Genomic DNA, 22952 nt, shown 5'->3' with positions numbered 1-22952 from the left:
AAGTGATTGCATGTATAACTTGCATTTTAATGTATTTTAATGTATGGGGGGAAAAATCCATGTCACATCATTGATCCATAGCTCATTTTTCGACATTCGCATTATGATTGTCCTAAGCAGGATTTTAGTATTACAATGCCACACATGTCAGCGAAGACGCAATGCATTCTCCGATGTCTAATTTGCAGAAAAGAGGGGCCGATTACAGCGCCGCTTCGTTGCCCAGGAGTCTTGTGCAAATGTCCTTGCCTCCTATGGAGCCTCTCAATGTGAACCCAACGGGTTCCGAACGTAACCCACACATCCAAAAGGTCTGCAGCTTCGCTCTTGAACGCCAGCTGCGCTGTACGGTGGAAGCGCTTCTCCGCTGTGGCACGCTAATAAACACAGATCTCACTTAAAGGCAGCTTTAATCAGAGATGCAATTTGTTCATTAGAAAATTACAAACAAGGCCACGGCGCTGACATGAGAGGGCACGATTAGTGCCGCTAATTACCTGATTCTTTCACTCCAGCTGAGATGCGCAGAGGATGATCTCGCCCCCCCACCCCCACGCTAGCTAGCGCTTTTCTTTACTCTCTCACTACACACCCTTGTTTGTGACAAATTAAGGCCAAGTCAAACTATCTCTCCCACAGTGTAGACGAGGGGGGGTCGTCTTCACATCACATTCTGCTTATCATTCACCCCCCCAAACACACCACTTGTCAGGGAGTGCTGATGGGAAAGATGGGCCCATATGCAGATTGGTAGACTGCACTTCATTAGGCTCCTCTTAGCTTTTTTTCTATCCCCACACTTGACAGGGAAAAAGAAGGTGGACGAGTGAGATGGTGTAGGGGTTTTGGCTGTGGTGGGGGGGTATAGTGCATTGAGGAGAGAAAAATCCCTTCCCACATCTTATCCTAATGATCTCATTTCAGCACACGGGAGAGCCTGGCTCTAATTGATGTCAAGTGCGTGCTTTCACTGTTAATCAAGAAGATGGCATCAAACGGGCTTCTCGCGGGTCTGAGTACTGATCTGAGGCCCCTTCGTCCACAATACTCCGCTGTTGGACTCCAATTATACCAGCCCAGACGGCCGGCCAGATCCTACCTGTTTAATTGGGATAGCGCGGCCACTTCCAATGCTGTCTGCGCGGCCATCCATCCCTTTCTTCTCCCTGTCTGGTTCGCTTCCCTTCCGAGACTGTGGGGGAGAAGACATCATTTTAGTCAAAGGCGAGATAGCTGCTAATTGAGCCTTACTTCAGACCAGATCCAGTTTGGAGTGCAGGGCACACTCTTGACTTCAAAAGTCAAGGGGGTGTGGGAGGGGTCAACTTGACCTTGACGTGACCCCACCCCCCCCAACTTCTTGAAAGCAAATCGTGGTACATGTGCAGGACGTACACTACTAAAGAGCTTACAACACCGGAAGAATGGCTGTCAATTTAAAGAGGTTACTGACCATATAAAATGTGTATAAAATGTGTATAAAATGTGTATGTGTATTATATATATATATATATATATATATATATATATATATATATATATATATATATATATATATATATATATATATATACACACACACACACAAATAATGCATACATATATATTTATATTCAAAGTTTGACGTTGGTAAGATTTTGTAATATTTTTGAAAGTCATCTTACCAGAACATGCTCACCATCGTCATTATCATTACTTATCATTATTAATGCTTAAAACAGTTGTGCTGCTTAATATTTGGAAATGGAAATTATAATTTTTTTCCAGGATTCTTTGATGAAGCAGAAATCATTTGTAACATTAAAGCATCCTTGCTGAATAAAAGTATTACATTCTTAAATAAATTAAAAACAAATTTAAAACTTACTGACCCCAATCATTTGAACAAAATTATACATATACATATATATACATATTATATATATATATATATATATATATATATATACATATTATATATATATATATATATATATATATATATATATATATATATATATATATAAAACAATCAAAAAAGTATATATATTTATCATTTTATTTTATTTTTGTTGATGTATTCAGTTTGTAACAAATGAAATTAAATGAACTGCTGTTATTGTAGTTTTGTAATTTTACTTACAAAGTTAAGAAACTAATTAACAATTGTAATCACGCCTATATGTCTAACGGGAGAGCAGACTGACCGTAAAGAGGTTGGAGCGTCGTTTGGACTGTTTGCGGACGGGTGTAGGGGTGTTGGCAGTTTGGGGTACATCGATACGCAGTTCCTTCTGACTGGTACTGGGAGTGGAGGGAACGGAAGAAGAGTAATCGCTCAAACTGCCTCCACCATTACTGGTCTGTAACGCACACACAGGGCGAGAATGACTTAGCAAGAAAAGCAAGAAAATAATCTCATGTTACAAAGAAACACCATAGGCCTCCTTTTTTCTGAGCTTCACCTAAGCCTCTCTAAGCTTGGCTGCACATACACAGGCTCACTTGTACACTGCTAATGAGAAATCAATGAGGACTGAGCCATGCGGAAGAGGATTACTGTCAGCAGGGAGATAAAACATAGATAAAGAAACAGTGAATTCTTCAGTGGATTATTCAGGAGACGAGACTTCAATTGACGAGTAAAATTTGAGTCTTACATTTAACAAGTTCTCATGTATTTTACATATTTGAGTGTTTGACAAGCTACAATTTTTTTTTTTTACACCATACTGGTTTTGCATGGAAACCAATTGAGTCAATTTGACACAATTCGTCCAGCCTTTCCAAAACACATCCAAACACTTTGAATGCACACTCATAACTAAATAATAAGAAAAAAGAAATCGTTCACAACATTTCAAGAAATAATTTAACAAGTGTTTCAAATCGAACAGGTCACAACCCAACCCAACCCAACAGGAAGGTTAAGTGTGTGAGACTCACCTGACTGATATGCACTGCAGACACAGGCGCTGCGCAGACGGAGGAGTGGCTTGGAGAATTGGGCAGTGACTTACAGGGTCCGATTGAGAGTTGTTGTTTCTTCCGTGATGCAACTATTTTCTGAGCCACTGAAATTACAAGGAAATGGAAAAGGTCAGAGGGAGTTTATGCATTATGGAGAAGGACCAACAACAAGTGTGCAGAGAACACAACGCCAGTTTAGTCTGTAGTTAGATGGGTAAAGTGGTCTACTTTATTACCCCTCGAGAGAGAGAGAGTGTGTGTGTGTGTGTGTGTGTGTGTGTGTGTGGAGAATCGCTAACCCAGGACGCTCCTAATTTGCCCATCACTCTCCTCCACAGGCAAGCACTCGCCCTGCACTCAAAGCCTCCAAGGCCCATTATTTCAACATTTCCCCTCCCTCGGCCATTTCTCTTTCCCCCCGATGCTCTGCCCGTGCCAGGAAAAGGGCGGTGTCAGTCAACCGCTCGCCTCTGTCCCTATCGATCGGTTGACGGCCCCTGTGGCAATCTGCGCTCGGCCCACGGAGAAATATTCTACCGCTTTGTCATCTCGCGGCTAACGACATTGATCCCATCATGTGGAGAGAAGCTTACGGAGAACCGCTCATTCTTTAACCCATTAATCCCGTAAAACAGACACACACTGAGGAAAGAAGTGTAGAGAGTGGCTTTTTATTCCCTCTCAGAACTTAACAGTAACTCTTAAGTTGTGAAATGTCAATGCAAAAATGAAATTCTCTGATTAAACACTCCTCCAAACATAATGGTGATTAGATTCATTTTCCCTTGAGCACAAAACATTCGCCCTCTAGTGTTCAGAAACTTCCTCAATCCCTGAAACTGAAGTGGCTCTCAGGAGGCAGGAGGGAGTTAACGGTCCAAGTGCCCAGAACTCAATTACTCCACTTCCCAATAAATAGGGCCGGCTCTCATTCCGCTGTAAATGAAGTCATTGTTTTAATTGGACCTATTAAACGTCTGAGTTTTAATTATGATTCCGTCATAAACATTTACCTTCAGGTGAGAGATCAGATCACTGTCCAAGGGCAAACGGCATGCTACTCTGCTAAAAAATTCTCTCAACGCAATAGTCTCATGCTCTCCCTGTCCCATCTGCCGCTCCAAGAGAAAAGCTGTGCAGCTGTGTTTATTTAGACTCGTCGTGACACGCTACCACGCTAATCGGCTAATTATAATCATAAACGAGCAGCTCCTCTCATTTCAACAAATGAGAGGAAAGAGAAGCCGCTATACAGCACTATTGTGACAAACTGTTACAAACATCCACAATAAAGCAAAAGAAAAATCTTTTAAAAATCTAGGTTAAAACGAGTTCTTAGAAATGCACTCTTTGTGTTCATGTTGCTTTTATATGGTTCTGAAAAACCTAGAATTTTTCAAGGAAAGCATAATATTATAGAATTTTCTAATGATGAATTTTTACTATAGAATTTTCAAGGAAAGTAAATACATTAATTACATTAACACTGTAATTTTCACCTTGTATGCGTGTACGCATCTTAACTGTTTCCCCGCCAGCAGTTTTCTAAAAAGTTTCCAGCCAGCACCAGCATTTTTGATCACTTTCACAAAACTTTCATGGCCTAGAGAATATTTTGTTGTGTTATATCTGAACATACAATATATCAAAAGAAAGAACACTTTACTTAAAAAAAAAAAATACAATTTTATTCTAGCTTCATGCATACATTTTTTTTTTCAACACTTTAATGTGGGTAAGTTTCATAAAAAAATAAATAAATAAAGCAACATGTTGAACCAAAAGCTCACGTCCATCAACACACCCAAAGCTTGCACAGTCCTACAACTCTTCATGGGTTTGACATTTCATTCGGTAACGTTTGGCCGTTTTGATTTATATGCTATTTAATGTTTGATGATGGCTTTAGCTTTCATGCAAGTAAGCAATGCTTCCATTGCTCGTTTCTGCTGCTTGTTTGCCTGTGTTTTGATCCGGAGATGAAGATGTGTAATAGTCCCTCCAAAGGTAAAACAGAACACCAGAAAATTCTGTCAATGGCGGGGAAGCGTTGCGTTATAAATGACAGAAAATTCAGTCAATGGCAGGGAAAGCGTTATAAATATATTTTTGAATAATAATTTTCAAGGTAAAAAGCATGTCAAACACAATGAATTATGAATTAATAAATATAACCTTTTTGGGGGGTCATATCTGATATTTTATGTTTTTTATTTTCGATTTTGGTTTTATATATATATATATATTTTTTTTTATATATATATATATATATATATATATATATATATATATATATATATATATATATATATATATATATATATATATATACACACACACAAATCAGTTTTGTAAACTTTTTTTTGTAAAGACATTTTCAAACTTTTTTTTTATTTACTTTTATTCTTTTAATGAGGCTTTTCATCTTGATATAATGGCAGTTGTATGTATGAAACTGCCATTTTTACTTTATGCCCCTCAAAAAATATTAGAAATTTAATTCAGATATTAAAAACACGCTCATTATAGAAACAGTGTATTCAAGTCATTGTGTGCACGCGTTACATAGGCCGATAGGAATTTAAACGAATAAATTTGTACAAAACAAATAGAGCATTATGTCATTGACCCTTATGTTAACAGCAATGCAGCTCACAAACCCGCAGTGGCCTCCATGAAAACACTTAACTCTGTTATTACCCCGAATCTTCTAGAGAGCTTTATAATGACCATTCATAATAAGTCAAGCCATTTAAGTATTATTGGACAATAGCACTGCAGGAGCATGGAGGTGGTGAGAGATATATGTCCACAGATCCCTCTCCAGACACCCCTGCTGTATTTTACTTTAAGTGTTAAGAGCAGTTATGATAAGACTGGGTTAAATATTTAAACTGCACAGCTAATACAATTTAACTTTGACTATCAATCTTGGCTCCCCTGTGAGAGGCAGCCATTTATCCTGCCGGAAACATTTCCCGTTTGATCAGATTTATGGCAGGAGGTCTGAGAAGCAGAAGCATAGCCATCATAGAGTAGGAACATTCACTCCACTGAATATTCTCGGCTATACAATACATAGATGATATTTGTCAGTAGTTATTTATACATTTGCACACTTATAAAACACTGCTATTGCTTTTGCAAATCCTGTTAGAATACACTTCTGCTGCAATTGGGACAAAGTGCACATCAATAGTCAGGTTACTTTCCACATAAGTATAATTATACAAATCAGGGATTTCTGATTATAAAATGTTGAATGTAAACTCTGTGCTATGAATAACATTTCCACAATGCACATAAAAACTAATGTTTATTCAGTAAGGAGACATGAGCATAAACTATGAAGAAAACACTTAACCAAATAAAGTCCTAGATGCAAATTACAAAAGCCCCATGAATTAATCATTTAATCTAAGAAGAAAATATTATCAAACTAATATCAGTAATTTGTGTTGTTTAATAGGCAAAAAAAAATTAAGAGAACGGAATATGATGGAAAATTCACTGGAATACACTACACTGACAGAAAAATAAACGAATTAACGAACACATAATCACAATTAATCAGAGTTATTGCGGTTTACGTATTAATCAGAATTATAGCGGTTTACGTGACTGTGAGTTTGTCTCTATTTTTTAGCGCCAAGTTATCAGTGAATCCGATATTTTTAAAAACGACACCAGATTATGGAAAAATGCTTAAATATCATGAAGGATATTGGTAAAACAGATTGTCGGTCGATCTCTAAATGCAAAGGTGTACATCGCAGCTCTTTTGCACTTGACGTTTCAAATAATGATCATATCAATTACATTGTTACACCAGTAGGTGGTGACAAGTGACTTAAATTTATTTGTCAATGAATCATTCATTCTAACGCTGATTCATGCATTATTCAAACTTCATTCAAACTTTTTTTTTTATTAATTCAAATTAAATAAATATTTTTTTAATAGACTTCTGTTTAGTTGCCTTTTCAGAATCATGAGAGAATCGTGATCTCTATTTTAAACGAAAAAATCATGATTCTCATTTGTGACCCTGGACCACAAAACCAGTCACATGGGAACATTTTTTGAAATTGAGATTTATACATCATACAAATAAACGTTCCATTGATGTATGGTTTGTTAGGATAGGACAATAGTTGGCCGAGATAATGTCCCTAAAATCTGAGAATCCGAGGGTGAAAAAATCTGGAATCTGAGGGTGCAAAAAATTCGAAACATTGAGAAAATCGCTTTTAAAGTTGTCCATTTATGTTCGTGATTGTGCTGCATTCACTCACAAAAATAAATGTTTTATATATTTACGGTAGGAAATTTACAAAATCTTTACTTAATATCCTAATGATTTTTGGCATAAAAGAAAAATCAATCATTTTGACCCAGACAATGTATTGTTGGCTATTGCCACAAATATACCTGTGCGACTTGTGACTAATTTATTAGCCATGTTGCTGTTGCATGTTGTTTATTTATTCACTCAATTACACTACCTTGAGGTCAACAGATCAGAGAATCCTGCTGAACAAAGACCTGGACCCCCGACTCCGCAACACAGGTTGTGACCTCTCTTCTAAACGCTGAGCTGATACAACAGACTGACCTTTATCCTCGACCCCCAGAGAGAAATGAGCAAAGAGTAAAAGAGACCACAACGTGCAAAGGGAAAATGGACTGAACCGGTAAGTCAGACTAAATAAAGACACAGGTATGTTTATCAGGCTGCTGTCAGAGCGGTAAGTAGCAGTGTGCTATAAATATTAGCTAATGAGTTGGAGGAGAGCAGGGCAGATGAACCACCCGCCAGAAATCTTGTATAAAGGTCGAAGAGCTCCTGCACTTACTGTTCAGTAATTAGACCTGCTACACAAGACAAAATACACACTCGAGTAAACACAGACTCGCATCCACACAAAACCCCAACCGTTTATGTGCCGCATGCAGGGAATTAAGCCACAGGTGTAACAGTGATAGTTATGACATGCTGACAGCTTTTTTCTCTCTCCATCCATCACAAATGTACACAGCAAAACTGATCTGATTGGACAGCTTTGAGTCCTGACTGGGTCCTCACGTAGATGCGAGAGAACTGTAGTGTTGTCTCTGCCCAAATGAAGACTGTTCTGAGGACTGTGATAAAATGCACTCAATATGACAGAAAAAAATAGACCATCCCAGTCCAATATCCCAGACAAAACAAAAGATGATATATCTGGATGATATATACATATACACAGATTTTTTACATATATCTAAAATGAATTTACATTAGTTAAAGTATCATGAACTAACAATGAACAACATCTTTTGTCGTATTTATTATTCTACACTTCTGTTCAATTGTTTGGAATCAGTAAGTTTTCTCAAATAATTAATCCTTTTATTTAATCCCATTAATACTTTTATTTAACGGGGGGAGGGGGGTGGGGTGGTATTTAATACAAATATATTAAGCAGCACAACTGTTTTCAACATTGATAATATAATATGTTTCTTGAGCAGCAAATCAGCATATTTGAATGATTTCTGAAGGATCACAATACATTAATCAAGATTAATACAAGCTAGTTTGTGTTCCCTAACTAATGTTAATGAAATGAACGTTATTGTAAAGTAACGACAGACTAAGAGCCAGAACCCCTGGTTCTCAAAACCACTAGATCACACATGTACTAGTAGCCGATCCACAGAATCCCAGGACTGACAGTAGCAGATGAATTATATGGATGAAGTTATCAAAATAAACAAATCAAAAGTTCATTTAAGCACTTAAATAAGTCAGCAAAACTGATTGCAGCCTCAAACCAATGTGTAAGAGTTAAAGAGAGCTTGCATGTTAAAAAAAAAATAGAAACTAATGATTTTTTGGACATTTATAAATCATAATGTTATTGTTTGTCTATTTGTTACTGCACATATCAGTTTTAATACACTAATCATATAAAAAAACTACCGATATAGTATTAGCAAATATTCTACAAATAACCCACATGGGTTTAATGCCACCATGGTCCTTAACACTTTTGGTGACAAACAGCAACAACAACTTAACTAATAACTCCAATACAAAATATATGACAAAATAACAATGAGGTAATGGTCAAACCACAGGGGCCTATGAAAGAGATGAAGATATAAATAGTGGGAATGAAGAGAGAGGAAGCGCACAGCAGACCTCGTTAGCTGTTAGCGTACGCTAACAAAGCTCTACATCCTCACTCTGACAATGTGACAAGCCAGCGCGCGCGAGGGGAAGGATGGGGGGGGGGGGGGGGGGTAATTAGGATAATTAAATTAGCACGCTGATGGACGCAGGCTGGGGAACTGTCAGGACCCCTCTCCTCTTCCCAAGTACCACAGACAAACACATACACACACTCTGTAGGCGTAGAAATGCACACGCACCCACGTCCAGATGCGCGCTCAGAACCGTGGATTCGATTTAAACAGTGGCCGCATTTAGGAAAGCTACTACTCGGGTAAACCCTCAGCTGACCCTGACTGAATAAATTGCCTCACTTTATTTCTCCACTGGCCATCTCGTAAACACTTTGTTACATAAATCTAATGCAGATAACTAGTGCACCAATTATTTTTAATGGTTAATGTTCTTGTTATTTGCGTGTTGGCATCTCTATGATTCTGGGAAAGTAATGCAACTCGCTCGCCTGCATTATTTGATTTATGGCAATTCAGGTCATTATATTACTGCATGCTCAACCAAAGACAATTATCATTTATTAGAGGCAAAAGGCCACGAGGAGCTTGAGCCCTGTTCTTAAACATGAGCAAACTTGTATATATAGACTTTTGTCCCATTAGGAATTATGAATTTCGAGTGAGTAATAATTGATTGTGACAGAAAGTAACCCAAGGTGATCAAACATGCATAAAACTGCAGTGCAAATCAATGGGCATGATGATGCTTCTTTATAAAAAAAAAACAATTTTCCTGATAAACTGCACTTACATTTATACTCCGCTGAATCTCTCAAATCAATCGAGAAAACTAACAAAGCAGAACTGCTTCAAGAAAAATTTACCTGGTGCGATAGTGTATCACAATATTTATTTCACGTTGAAAAACTAAGTAACAAAATAAAAAGTCTGAAAAAAGATATTTTACTTTTATTTTCATTTTATATGATGAAAATAAGAAAGAAGAAGAATAGGCACACTTTTTGATATGTTGTTAAATTTTGTTATGTTGTATTATATTAACCTATATTATATTACAATACATTATATTAAATTGTATTTTAACAAAGCCAGATATGATACTTTTCTTTCTCTCATTAAATACAAGAATGACACACAAAAATATACATTGTTCCAGTGTGATATGATTGAGTCAAACAGACTTCAGTTTCATCCATACTGTTTCTAATTTGAGATGATCTTAAATATCAACAGCTATTGTCCAGTTCCCTCACATAATCATACAGAGCCTGTAAATATGCAGTGTGCCAATGATTAAAACTCTTTCATTATTGTCACATGAGTAGTAATGACAAAAATAGGCCCAAATCAGGCAAACAAAATGGAATGAGTAGCGCGCACACACACACACACACACACACACACACACACACACACACACACACACCTCTGGGTAGTTGCTATGCTATCAATGCAACACAAAACATTAAAATAATCATTTTGGTACTCATCAATAAATTCCACTACAGTGGATAATTAGAATGCATGATTAATTGAGGATAATGAAATGAGAGATGCGAAGAGACAGCGTCAGTAATGATCAGGAATTTAGCCTTTTCTTGCTCTCATTTAGTGCTGCTGATGAGCTTGGCCATCATACAGACATGCAGCCACTCTTTTTACACACACAGTTCAATTACAGCAGTCTTGGCTGCAGCCAACGGTGTAATAATTAAGAAGATAATAGCTGAGCGTTTAGAGTGTAAATCTCCCTCCTGGACGGAGCACTGAACGGTTCAGCCTTGAAGAGCTGCGTGCATCTGCCGCCCAGCCACACACACACACACACACACACACATCTGCATGTGCAAATACACAACACCCACGTAAAGCCGCATGCAAACAACACAGACATACAAACACAACAGAGTTACATAGAAAAACACAAACATCACAACGACAAACATTCACTGTATATCAATATGGAAGAGCGACTTCAGGGAAAGGTTAGAAATAGTGTCGTTTTGAATGAATGGTTTTATTGGATTTCCATTTCTTTTCTCAATCTCTCAAGTTTCCTCAGGCCTATACAATGCAGCTTGTAGCTGGCAAGATCAACTTTGTTAGCACTGTTTCTAATGGCCCCCACCACAGACCAAGCCTTGCTACAGCAGTCATCTAGCTCTCTCAGCTCTCTACATGATGGGTTCACTTAACCAGACCCAAAAATGTCTTCTTTCTTGTTCCTCGGTGAGGGCAGAAGAACCATTTACATTCTAACAACTTAAGAAATACATTAAAGGTTCACTACTGAGGACTAACACTCACACTGAAGCATTCATAAATGTATGTAATACAAGTTTGCTACTTGTATGTATTGTACGTTTAGGGTGTCCTCACACTTGCCAGGTTTGGTTCGATTAAAACAGACTCCGGTGCGATTGCTCTGTTGGTGTGGTTCATTTGAATAAGTGTGAACGCTGCCATCCGAACCCTGGTGCGCACCAAACAAGTGGACCAAGATCCCTAAAAAGGTGGGTCTCGGTCCGCTTTCAAATGAAATCTGGTGCGAAATATGAACGCAACACAGACCAAAGACATCTAAATGAACCAGGAAGAGGATGTGTTGTCACAAGATGCGAAAATGCTCAAGTTGCCCATTACAGTTCAGCACAGACGTGGAACCGCGTCTCTTTGCAGCAGATCTTCGTTTGTATGCAACGTTTGTTTTGACTCCTTTACACATTTTATAAGCTCTTCACAAGTTCTCAGCTGAAAAATGACCATCATGTGAATCAGTATGCACACAGATGTGCATATAAGCCCAGCACACAGCATTGTACACATACATCATATAAGCAGTTTTTTGTTGTTGTTGTTGTTGTGTATCCTTAGGTTCAGTGTTACAAAATGACAGTGTGAATATTAAGTGAACCAGGACTAAATGTATTATTTTCTTTTTTGGTCCAGACCAATAGAACCAAACTACAAGTGTGAACACACCCTTAAAATGTTAGTATTATTTACTGCTACCACGTATAGTTCGTCAAAGTCTTTTTACATGTTCTGCACTGTGGCTCCAGCAGTTACTGTATTTTGTTCTCAAATCGAGATAAGAAAAAAATTAAAAATATCCTTTTAATTCCTAATATATCAACCTGTTATTAGGGATGTGCTGGTTTAAGAAAAATAAATTGGGGGTGGGGTAAGATTTTGTCATTTTTTCAAGATATTTTAAAATATAATTTATTCCAATTCCAATTTTCCAACAAGGAAAACCCATAAGCACATCCAAAAAAAATCTTCTGAAATGTGCCTTAACATTAACATTTCTTAACATCTTGCGCCCTCTAGAGCACAGATCTCACAACTTCATCCTCACTTTATCTGTCCTAGAATATTTTGTTCAGACTGATCTCAACAGTTTAGTGAGCAAATTAACAAAACAACTTCCAAAACGTTTAATGAAGCACTTAAATCATGCTATTCTCAAAGTGTCCAAGCAAACGTCAGCACACAGAACACCACAGCTATCTGTACACCACACAGAGCCACGCAAGACGAGATGGGCCATTTAGCTTGTAATTAAGAGCCGATTAAGCCAGATTGAGCCAGCTATTCAACAGCAAAGTCACCTTGCACTTTCTGCCTCCATTTTCTTATGCTGTAACCTACATAATGTGAAAGTAACGGTTATCCAAGCATGCACTGTTACAACTGGTGCAGCAAACAATCTGATCTAACAGGGGTGACGTACAATTGACACTGAATTAAAACCACCATTGATGACCTTGTGTTTGTTGTTATTTATTTGACAACTTTGCCAGTAAATTCAAACACTTTAAACATCTAAAGCTCACATGTTAACCTATTTAAGACAGTATGAAGAGACTCACCATCCTGGAAGACGCGCTCCACATTGAGGCCGTAGGTAGCACAGGTCTCATAATACGTGCACCTCTTCAGGTCGTTGGACAGTTTGCGAGCGCGTGTGTCGTCGATGACACGAGGGTTAGCTGCACTGATTGCATCTGTGAATAGATAGGATGAGACAAAAAATGTTTTTTAAACTAACACTGGTGAAAATAATTCATGTTTAAGAAAATCCTTTCATCAAATGTGAGAGGCTTCAAACGCATCAAATTATCTTGTGGACATATTTAAGAACAATCTTCCATTGATTATAGTGTGGCACCCCCTAGTGTTCATATACTGAAAACACAAGTAGTGTACAGCCTGTACAGTACAGGGTATAATTTTTATCATTACTTAATATTTTAAATATATATATATTTGTGTTTGAAAGTTTGGTGTAAGTAAGACTTTAATAAACAATCGGGAAATTAATATTTTCATCCAAAAATTGATCAAAAGTTGTAGTAACACATTTATAATATTACAAAATATTTCTATTTTAATAAATGCTGTTTATAACCCAGAAAAAAAACAACAACATGTAATAGTTTTTACATAAAACTAATAAGTAAGAAATGTGAGAAATGTAACACTGAAGACTAGAGTAATGGCTGATGAAACAGTAGGGATGCGCCCAACGCCGAATTCGGAAAAGGCACGGAAAATGAATATGGAGTCCCTGGAGGGACACGATTTGGCTTACTACAGTAATCGGATACATTACAGTACATCATATTTCACTTATCATGTGAAGATAGTAAGGACAAATGGCTGACAAGACCATGTCGGAGGATTAGGTGAGCAACAGATCCTGAGTGTCACTGACAAATATCTGATCTTGTAAAATGTGTGGTCAGTACCGCCGCTCACTATAAACAGAGCACGCGAGATCACAAATTCAAAAGCGAAAGTAAGAAGCTAGTGTGCATTTAAAAGTAATTTACTAGTGGCTCCCTGATGCCCGCAAATTATATACAATATAATTACCCAACTATATAATTGTGGAACTATATAATCCGTAGAATCAGTTAAATTCTTTCTGAAATCGGCTTCGGACACATCCCATACATCACTATACTGTTTTAAAATATCTTAAAGCTGCAGTCCGTAACTTTTGCCGTTATAGCGGTTAATAAACAGAACTGCATGCGTCTTGCACAAGAACACTGTAGCCGGAGCTACTTCTCTCTGTTTATGTCTATGACGAGTCACGTAGAACCAGTCTGAATATAAACACTCATTATAGGTGTACCGTAGTGATTCAGGATAAGACAAAAACACAGTTTAGAAAATGGATTCATGATTTACTCGCTCATTATAGAATATTTGTATTCTTTAAATTAAATTTTAAACACACAAAAAAGTTACGGACTGCAGCTTTAAAATAGAAAAACTTTATTTTAAATTGTAATAATATTTCACAATATTAATGTTTTTGCTGTATTTTTGATCAAATACATCTTGGTGAGCATAAGAGACTTTCCAAACAAAAAAAACAAAAACAAAAAAAATTCAACCCTAAACTTTTGACCGGTAATGTATATATAAAAAGATCTATAAATAATGCTTACCCACATAGTTATAGCTTAATGCATCTGAGGTGTTTGTGTTAATTGTAATAATAATTAAAAACTGACCAAACAAACCCCTGAAAATATTTAAAGAAATTCTGACTAGTCAAACTGTGGTCTTTAAATTTGTTGCCAAACCACTAAAGAATATGGCCTTGGAATTTGAGTATGAGTTGTTGTCATATGATATATATTTTTCTCCTAGTGTGCCTACACTTACCCTGAGTTCCCACAAGCACCAGGGGCACCTCGGCTGTGTTGCGGTAGTTGGCCATCCGACTATAGTAGTGGTAGACCGTCTGAAAGCTGATCTCATCTTCCAGACTGAACACAAATATCACCGCATCCACCCACAATGCAAACTGAGAGAGAATGATTGAGAGAGTGGGAACAATTTAGAAAGTGAGAGAGAAATATTCTTCAAGTAACATTGTTAAAAATAGGCTGCACTTATATTTCATCATAGAATCATAGGCTGTGTCTCATTCCGCTCCCCATTCCCTGTGATGTGATTATTGTGAATGTGAACTTTTGTACTAGCGAGGGCTTTGAACCACTACACATTGGGACACAGATGACACTATTGCCTACAAAATTATTAAAAAGCCGTACATTAAATTAGAGGGGGTATTTATCAATTATCAACAATATTGCCATTATGCCAAATAAAAATATTACATGAAAAACGATTTATTTTTTTTAAGATGAAAAATAGCATCTTACCTTTTAAGGAAGGCTTTGTCAGTTTGTCTTCATACATTATCATACTTTTTGAGAGACTTTACATTTCGGGTATGTGAATCCATGGAGCAACCAATGCTCACAGGACTTATATGGTTAAAATTCTACAGTGCACTTACTGAACTAGGAAGTGGATTGAGACGCACCATAAAATTCATATTTCACCGACCATGAGAAAGCAGCCAAGTGACTTCCTGTTTGCATTTTATGACTAACAGAAAATCAGTTGGTCTAAATAAACGTGATCAACCTCATGTAAATCTTTTACATCATGGTTTCCACTCAAACGGCTCTGTAAAACAAAACTAATCTATTGTTTTAGCTACGCCATCCACAGTTCAGGCACAACATTGTGAATCAGAACATTCGCTGTACTTCCTACCTGAGCCTCCGGAGGTCCCCCTTCATCCCGGATTAGGAGGAGGTAACTTTGTCCATCCACCACGATCTCCTTTTTAAAACGCCCTCCTGTCCAACAGAAGCAGCCAATCAATTAAAAGAGCTTGATGATGCGAATACATTTACTACTTCTAAAATGAGATGATTGGTGGACTGTTGATTGACATGGAAACGGAGAAGGGTATGTGTATCATCTTGTCAATTTCTAATTACTTTATTTGGTAAATCATTTGATCTACAAATCAGAGTTAATATTCAAAAAGTGAGTACTGTAACAATTTATTAAATAAATGATGAGCTAGACTGTTTTTTTGCAACTTCTCTCCATTATAATTCTATTCTTCCTGTGAAAACTGCAAAGGATTTCAAGTTTTGGTATTCCTGTATAAGATTATTTTATTATATATATATATATATATATATATATATATATATATATATATATATATATATATATATTCACACAGAATCTCTTTTTTATTTCCAATTAAAATGCCACCTCTAAAGAGACTTAAAAGATAGCGTAAAAACACCATCCGTCAGAATTGTTTAAATAGAAATTCTTAGGGAACTCATCGAATTCAGCAATGAAATAGCTTCTTTTTTTTTTTTCCCAAATATTTTTTCCTTAATATTAAAAGATTCATTAACGGAACCTTTCAGGAACTATTTTTCACAAGTTAGCATTTGTGGTCATTTCAGCAGAATGTACCAGAGGAAGTATCCCACTGTATCTTGAATGAGGAGCCTTTGAATATTGTGTTGGACAATGAAGGTGGCCAATTTAAAAAAAAGTTGAGAACCACAGGTCTAAACCTTGTTAACATGGGGTTTTCCTCACAATATAATATGCAGCCTGGACAAACACTAAATGCATAGCTTAATTTTTCTGCTCACAGGGTTCAGCCAAAAAAAAGTATTTGAACCCATGGAGTAATTAGGTGTCAACTAAAACAATTCGTTTTCAAAAATCCAGTCTGACGATAGAGAATGTTAAAGGTCAAAACGTCCCATCTGAGGTGAGACAGCGGAGGTCAGAGATCAGAGGACAGAGTGTGACAGAGGCTTCTCTCCACCTTTCTCTCAGGGGAAGAGGGGAGGGCGACTGTTGGTTGGTTGGCTTTCTGAAACATAAGAGGATCAGAGGGGATTCCTGGAGATGTTAGAGGGTCTTCTTCACCTTATCGCAGCTCTACATGGCTTATCGGATTGTGTACCGAAGGCTTGAGAGAGCCTCACTCTCACTTCATATCCTAAAAGGACATTCCATGGTCATCTGGAGATATGGCCACTCGACTATTCTCTATTAAACTTACACCCTTCACCTCTGACCTCCAAGTATGTATCACCATGATAACCAGCAAAGACGATCAATCATACACAGAGAGATTTGAGATGGACCAATAACTGGTTGAACCAATATTTGAAATATTTATACTATTTTACTTAATTTTTTAATCAGGTCTAACAGGGAACAGTGGTCTTCTCAAGTAAAATAACTAATTTAAAAGCAGCAAATAATGTCAAATTGTCAATAAAATTGTGATTTTCTTTTTAGATAGGCATTTATGCTCAAGGAATATGTTACAGAAATGTCCAAGCCAGTGGTTCTCATTTTTTTTTAAATCATGCCTCCCTTTAAACCTTCTTTAAACTCCACTCAAAAAATCTGGCACACTTTGAGAAACACTGTGCTAAGATTTAAGGATTTTTAAGGATTATTTACTGGGTGGGGGTCACAATGGGCTACTAAGGGAACATTTCAGAAGAAAAGAAAAAGTCTAAATATTGACATATTTACAAAAAAAATTATCACACAATATTGTAAAAAGCACTTTACAAATACATTTTAATAATTATTTAAAATATTTGTATACATGTACTAACCACATTTAAATAATGTCTTCAATTATCAATGCAAATTATTTTTATTTTGAAACAAAATCTTGCCTTTATAATATCACACTATTTTTCCTCAGACAGTATAAAAGAGTGTTTTTTAGTAGGGGGCCTTGGCAATGAGATCATACTTGGAAAAAAAGTTGGAAAACCCATGATTTAGTAATAACTGTACCAAAAATATATATGTTAATTAAAATCATTATTAAATATCAGTTCTGCATAGCAGTAATCAGACACAGCAGCAATAAAATCATTATCTCTACAAAAGATAACAATTATAACAATAAAGAGAAGATAAATACAGTTATAGCCTCAGTTTCCATTTTCCCTCTGTTTAAACTCTGCTCTTCTGCTGAACCAAACGTGAACAATAATATGAAAGCCAAAGTTCATGCGCTTTACAAAAGTCGGCAGGTTGAAAAAGAAGATTGGGTTAGTCTGTTGGGGTATGGCGGTACGGCTGGAGAGGACGACAAGCTTTTCCATAACGACACTGTTTGACTGTTTGTGCTTTAAGGAAGAGGAAGAGGACCAGCGTCAGGACAGCTAATACTCAGCATATAGTCTGGACCCAGTTATTTATATATTTGTTGAAAATATAGAGCGAGAGAGAAGTGCACAGAGAGTGAAAGATACACACCCATCGGTTAATTACACTCTGGGTTCTTTCTCCATGGAGTCGACGTCAGTTGAGTAAAAACACACTTGAGTTTCGTGTCTCTGATAGCTCATCTCGACAAACTCGTGTGAAAAGAACAGTTTTTGATAGAACGCACAGTGCAACAACAGTTTGACATCCAGTCTTGATGTACAGTGACCTATAACGCTTAGTGCAGTGGTGTCATTGGTGGTTCATTAAGGAAATGAATGAAATGGAAGATGGCAAACTACAGTGGCATCATGAGAGGAGAGGAGTGGAACCTCCTGTTCTGTGGCTTGATCTGTTTAAAGCTTTGTGATGAGTAAAGAGAGGCCGTGTGGAACAGATACGTCTCTACTTCAAGACTTTAAATATGATGCAGATTGTTTGTGAGCAAAACAATGCATCTAAAAGGAAACATGATGAAGAATGTGTTGTTATACAAGCCACAGAGGGGAGAGTCCACCTGTTCAACTCTCTTGCACTACAAAACACCTTCCCCAAGAAGAAAATATCAGACGTTGAAAAAGAGAGTGAATAGTTACCTGCGTCCACGTCAGCTAGTTAAAGAAGAGACCAAGGAAAGAGAGAATAAACAAAACTCAAATCAAAAAGCAGCCAAGCTAAACATGCACAGTCACAGTTCAGAAATTAAACACAGCAGGACAAAGAGAATGAAATAGAGAGAGAGAGAGAGAGAGAGAGAGACTGAGAGAGAGAAATAAGCATAACTTTCATTCATTCATCACAATCTTATCTAATGTCAAGGTGCTTCTGTGAGTATGTGTGTATCTGAACAGATCAAACACATCTGTCCTGAGGACACGGTCAGGTCAATACAGCTGAAAAGGGCACATACTATCGCACACGCTCATGTAATGCATGCCAGCTGAGCATTGAGGTCAATGTTGCAACTCACAATCTATTAGTTAGTTCAAAAATACATTCCAAATGCAATTCACTCGTACAAATATTTGTGTATCTGATTGGAATCTGATCTAAAATGATTGACTGTCCACAGTGTATCGCAACTGTTCAGATCGGATGTGTGTGTCCCATTCCGCTCTTTCACTTTCCGGAATATCTGCATTGATTTATATGGCAATGACGTTACGTTTGGTAGGTATACACCAAGAACAACAACAACCGCATCATGGAGGGGTTTGCAATACAGATGTTGTCTAATTTACAACATGACAGTGTGTAGCCGCTGTGCTGGAAGAAACGTAGGAGGCTGGTGCGAGCAGCTTTATTCCGTGCTGTCGTCTCCATCGGTTTCAAAAAATGTCTTTGTTATATTTTAATTTTCTGCTCGTCCGGCACAACAACGCAACCTTATTTCTGCAGCGACTGTCAGCATGTTTCCTATTTAAAAGTGTCTGACGTTTATGTTTTATGTGTCATGAGACACATAATCCACGCAAAATCCGATCAGAGCAGTCAGATTGAAACGGATTTCCAGAAATGCGATTTGAATAGGATTTCAAACCACATATGAATGTAGCTTGAAACGCATTTATTTTGGCCGTTCACACTTGCTAAATCTGATTTGCACAAAAAATCGGATCGGACTTACAGTGAACATGTTTACATGTTCACAGTGAACTAAGTTTCAGGATGATATACAACTGATACAACAGGATGATACAAACTACTTAGTAGTTTGGCTAAATCTTTTATTATTATTTCTTCGAGAAAAGCAGTGAAGCAGTTGTTAAAATATTATTTACATAAAAAAAAACTAAAAAAAAACTTTGTGTGTGCCAAATCAGTCATGTGGTGTAACCAACATGCAGAAGCATGCAGGGGAAAAACAAACAAACAAAACAGGAAATTAAATAATTGAGAAGACCCCTAAAATATTACATAATTAGACCTTTTTATGACAACGCAAGGTTTTAAAATGGCACATGGTCTGCCTCCACAAGAAAAGTTGTCATTTGCGAAAATGTGATATTTATGAATTAATCATTTAAGGTGAGACACTACAGGTGAATAGGGTACAATTTTTAACTAGCAGATATCACCATGAAACTTTCCCAGTTGATTACCTACATTAAGATGAGAAAAAAAAATTATTACAAGTTTTCAGTAATTTAATGTTTAAATATGCAAATTAGGCATTATCTAATTAAATATGTCAACAGAACAACTCAACAAAATCTGAGTATTGGATAAAGCCAGGTTCAAAATTATTTTTTCATTGTGTTCACATATTAGAAGGGGAAACAATTACAGAGGGATTTATGGATATCTACTTTTGTTATCCTGTAAATCAGAACATACTGTCAATAGCCTTACATTTATTTGTGTTTTTAGGAATAAAATGTTATAAAATCAGGCTAGGAATAATATATTTACAAATCCCTCAGTAAATGTCTTCATAATATAACTAGGTACAAGACTGGAAAGTTTGGTGCTACTGAAGTGGAGGTTTCGGACTTGGAGTATGAGAGAAAAGTCATTTTGAGAAAACGGGCTTTAAAGATTTATATCAGCCAATGAGATTGCGCATTTAGAGTTAAATCCCGCCTTTTACTTTCACAATTGGTTGCTGATAAAAAGGAAATGACCATATTTGGATCCAACAGCATTGTACAGGAGAGAGAGAGCTTTCTAACGGTGTATGTGATGACGGTGCAGACAGCGATCGCGGAGCAGCACGTTGATTTAGAACGCCAACTTTTGTTGAATTTAGGAGAAATCTACAGACGCAAACAGACAAAGTGTAGTAAAATAAAGACCTAAATGTGTATTCTGGACTTTTTTCACCACAAGTCTCCTGCCGTGTCTTTGTAAAAACACTGACACACATTCAAGGTGTGAGGAAAATATTACGTTTTACTTAAAGGTTACACCACATGGCATTTTATGTTAGATGAATTTAAACCTTTCTTGAAAAGTTTCTAAGAACTTGGCACACATGTTTTAAGCTAGATTTTTTAAATATTTTTATTTGCCACTGACCCAATTTAACAAAAAGATAAAGCATGCAGAGTAGAAATGGGTCGAGATGGTGAACCAGTTTATCTAGATTTAATGGTTTGCAGGGTAAAACCCCATTTGGAAAAGATTTAAAGTCTAAATTTGATATTTTACATTGATATAAGTGTTGTTTTTCCCATGCCAGAGGGACTGGTCTGCACAAACTAACTGCTGATCCCAGCAGAGCTGCATTTCTAAATCAAACATGATTGTGGCGGCATAAGCAAAAACTCAGTTATTTACCCATATAGGGGTGCTGGGTTTTGAAATGGTAAAGGCTGGGTCTGTGTCGAGACCACAAAGCCTGTAGGGATTTTTCTTCCTTCTTGTGTAAACATACACACACATTCACACAATTGGCCTTGTGATAATATCTCCTAATGAGTTCTCAGAATGTGTCTATTCATGTAGTATGTGTGATAGAAGGGAGGGACAGAGCAGAACCCATGCGGCCGCCTGCTTTCTCTGCAGAGTGCTCTGTAAAAATCTCCTCCAGCTCTACTTAGTGGTTTTGAGGTTGGGGTTACTCTACCAAAGCTAGGAAACACTATTTTTAAACCCAGAATAGTGAAACTTCAAAAAAAGAAGAGTAGGAAAACATTTTAGGGGCATGGTACTGTAGTTTTACTGGAATCTAAATTTGGAAATTCAAATCAGTTTTCTGTTGCAGAAACGTGACAAGACGTCACAGCAAATTTGAGTTTAGCGGCACTTCTAACATACTGTAAGATGACGTGCTGGCCTCAAACGTGAAAAATTCAACCGTGTCGCTTAAGCTTAGCAAGGCACACACTTCAACGGTCTCTGATGTCGCACTAAGTTTCTTTTGGCACTCTGTGCTATAATCCATTGCAGCAAACAGGCAATTGACATTTCTGAGGGTTTATTTCTTGCAGGGTGATTTCCTGGTTGACCGCTGGTATGCAGCGGCTTGAGTTTTATACGGTGAAGTGCAAAGGAGAGGACGAGACATGATTAGTGCCCGTCGGTCCACCAAATTTCCTCTCCTGTGACCTCATGCTCTCTACGAGACCCTCAGGCATTCAGATTACTGCACTTAAGCCCAATTGTACTAAACGCAGCTTAAACAAATTTCGATCTTTAAAGAAAAGCCCTGATTTTCAAATGAATACCTAAACTATACAAACCCTGCTTTGTGAGGCAGCCATTTGAAAGGCCAGTTTAACATGACTACATAATAACAGCCATAAAGGACATGAAATATTGACACGGGGAGCTTTTGAAAGTAGGCAGCCATTTGAAAGGCCAGTTTAACATGACTACATAATAACAGCCATAAAGGACATGAAATATTGACACGGGGAGCTTTTGAAAGTAGATCCTCGCTCGGGGAAGAGAGCATATTGTGGTGGTCTGGCGGCGTGCCTTGAATGTTCTCAATTATACATGGGGAGTATGGCAGAGTCCTACGGCACAACTGTACCGTACTAACATACTAACAGCAGGTGTGCGGAGAGAGAGAATAAGAGAAGGAGAAAGCTGAAAGTAGAAATAAGAAGTGTGTCTAGCCTATGCCTCGGTAGTACTGAAAACAGGGGAATATTAACTGTATTTACACATAACTTTAAAAACAGAATGGCACGTACGCCATAGTATAGTCTTTCAAAAGCATCAAAGGGAGTACTATAAACTGTGTTCATAATATCGCTTGTGCACAA

The 22952-nt window shown here is 37.2% G+C and overlaps 1 protein-coding gene across 4 annotated transcripts in view; it reads right to left on the bottom strand.

Annotated features, from left to right (window-relative positions):
* agap1 (ArfGAP with GTPase domain, ankyrin repeat and PH domain 1) overlaps nt 1–22952 on the bottom strand; it is a 204366-nt gene that overhangs the window by 85218 nt on the left and 96196 nt on the right. For 2 of the 4 annotated variants that reach the window (XM_079883367.1, XM_079883368.1), the window contains exons 3-9: nt 18834–18848; nt 15730–15815; nt 14827–14968; nt 13017–13151; nt 2926–3053; nt 2187–2342; nt 1100–1192 (exon numbers count right to left, since the gene is read on the bottom strand). In XM_079883367.1, the coding sequence (XP_079739493.1) occupies nt 1100–1192; nt 2187–2342; nt 2926–3053; nt 13017–13151; nt 14827–14881 (567 nt within the window). In that variant the 5' untranslated portion in view covers nt 14882–14968; nt 15730–15815; nt 18834–18848. Of the gene's footprint in view, nt 1–1099; nt 1193–2186; nt 2343–2925; nt 3054–13016; nt 13152–14826; nt 14969–15729; nt 15850–18833; nt 18849–22952 lie in introns of all 4 variants that reach the window. The other 2 variants (XM_079883366.1, XM_079883369.1) reach the window with 2 other exon arrangements.

This window comes from Squalius cephalus, assembly GCF_949319135.1.
Source record: "Squalius cephalus genome assembly, chromosome: 10".
NCBI lineage: Eukaryota > Metazoa > Chordata > Actinopteri > Cypriniformes > Leuciscidae > Squalius > Squalius cephalus.
Note: the sequence above shows the minus strand (reverse complement) of the source record. Positions and strands in the feature narration are given on the sequence as shown.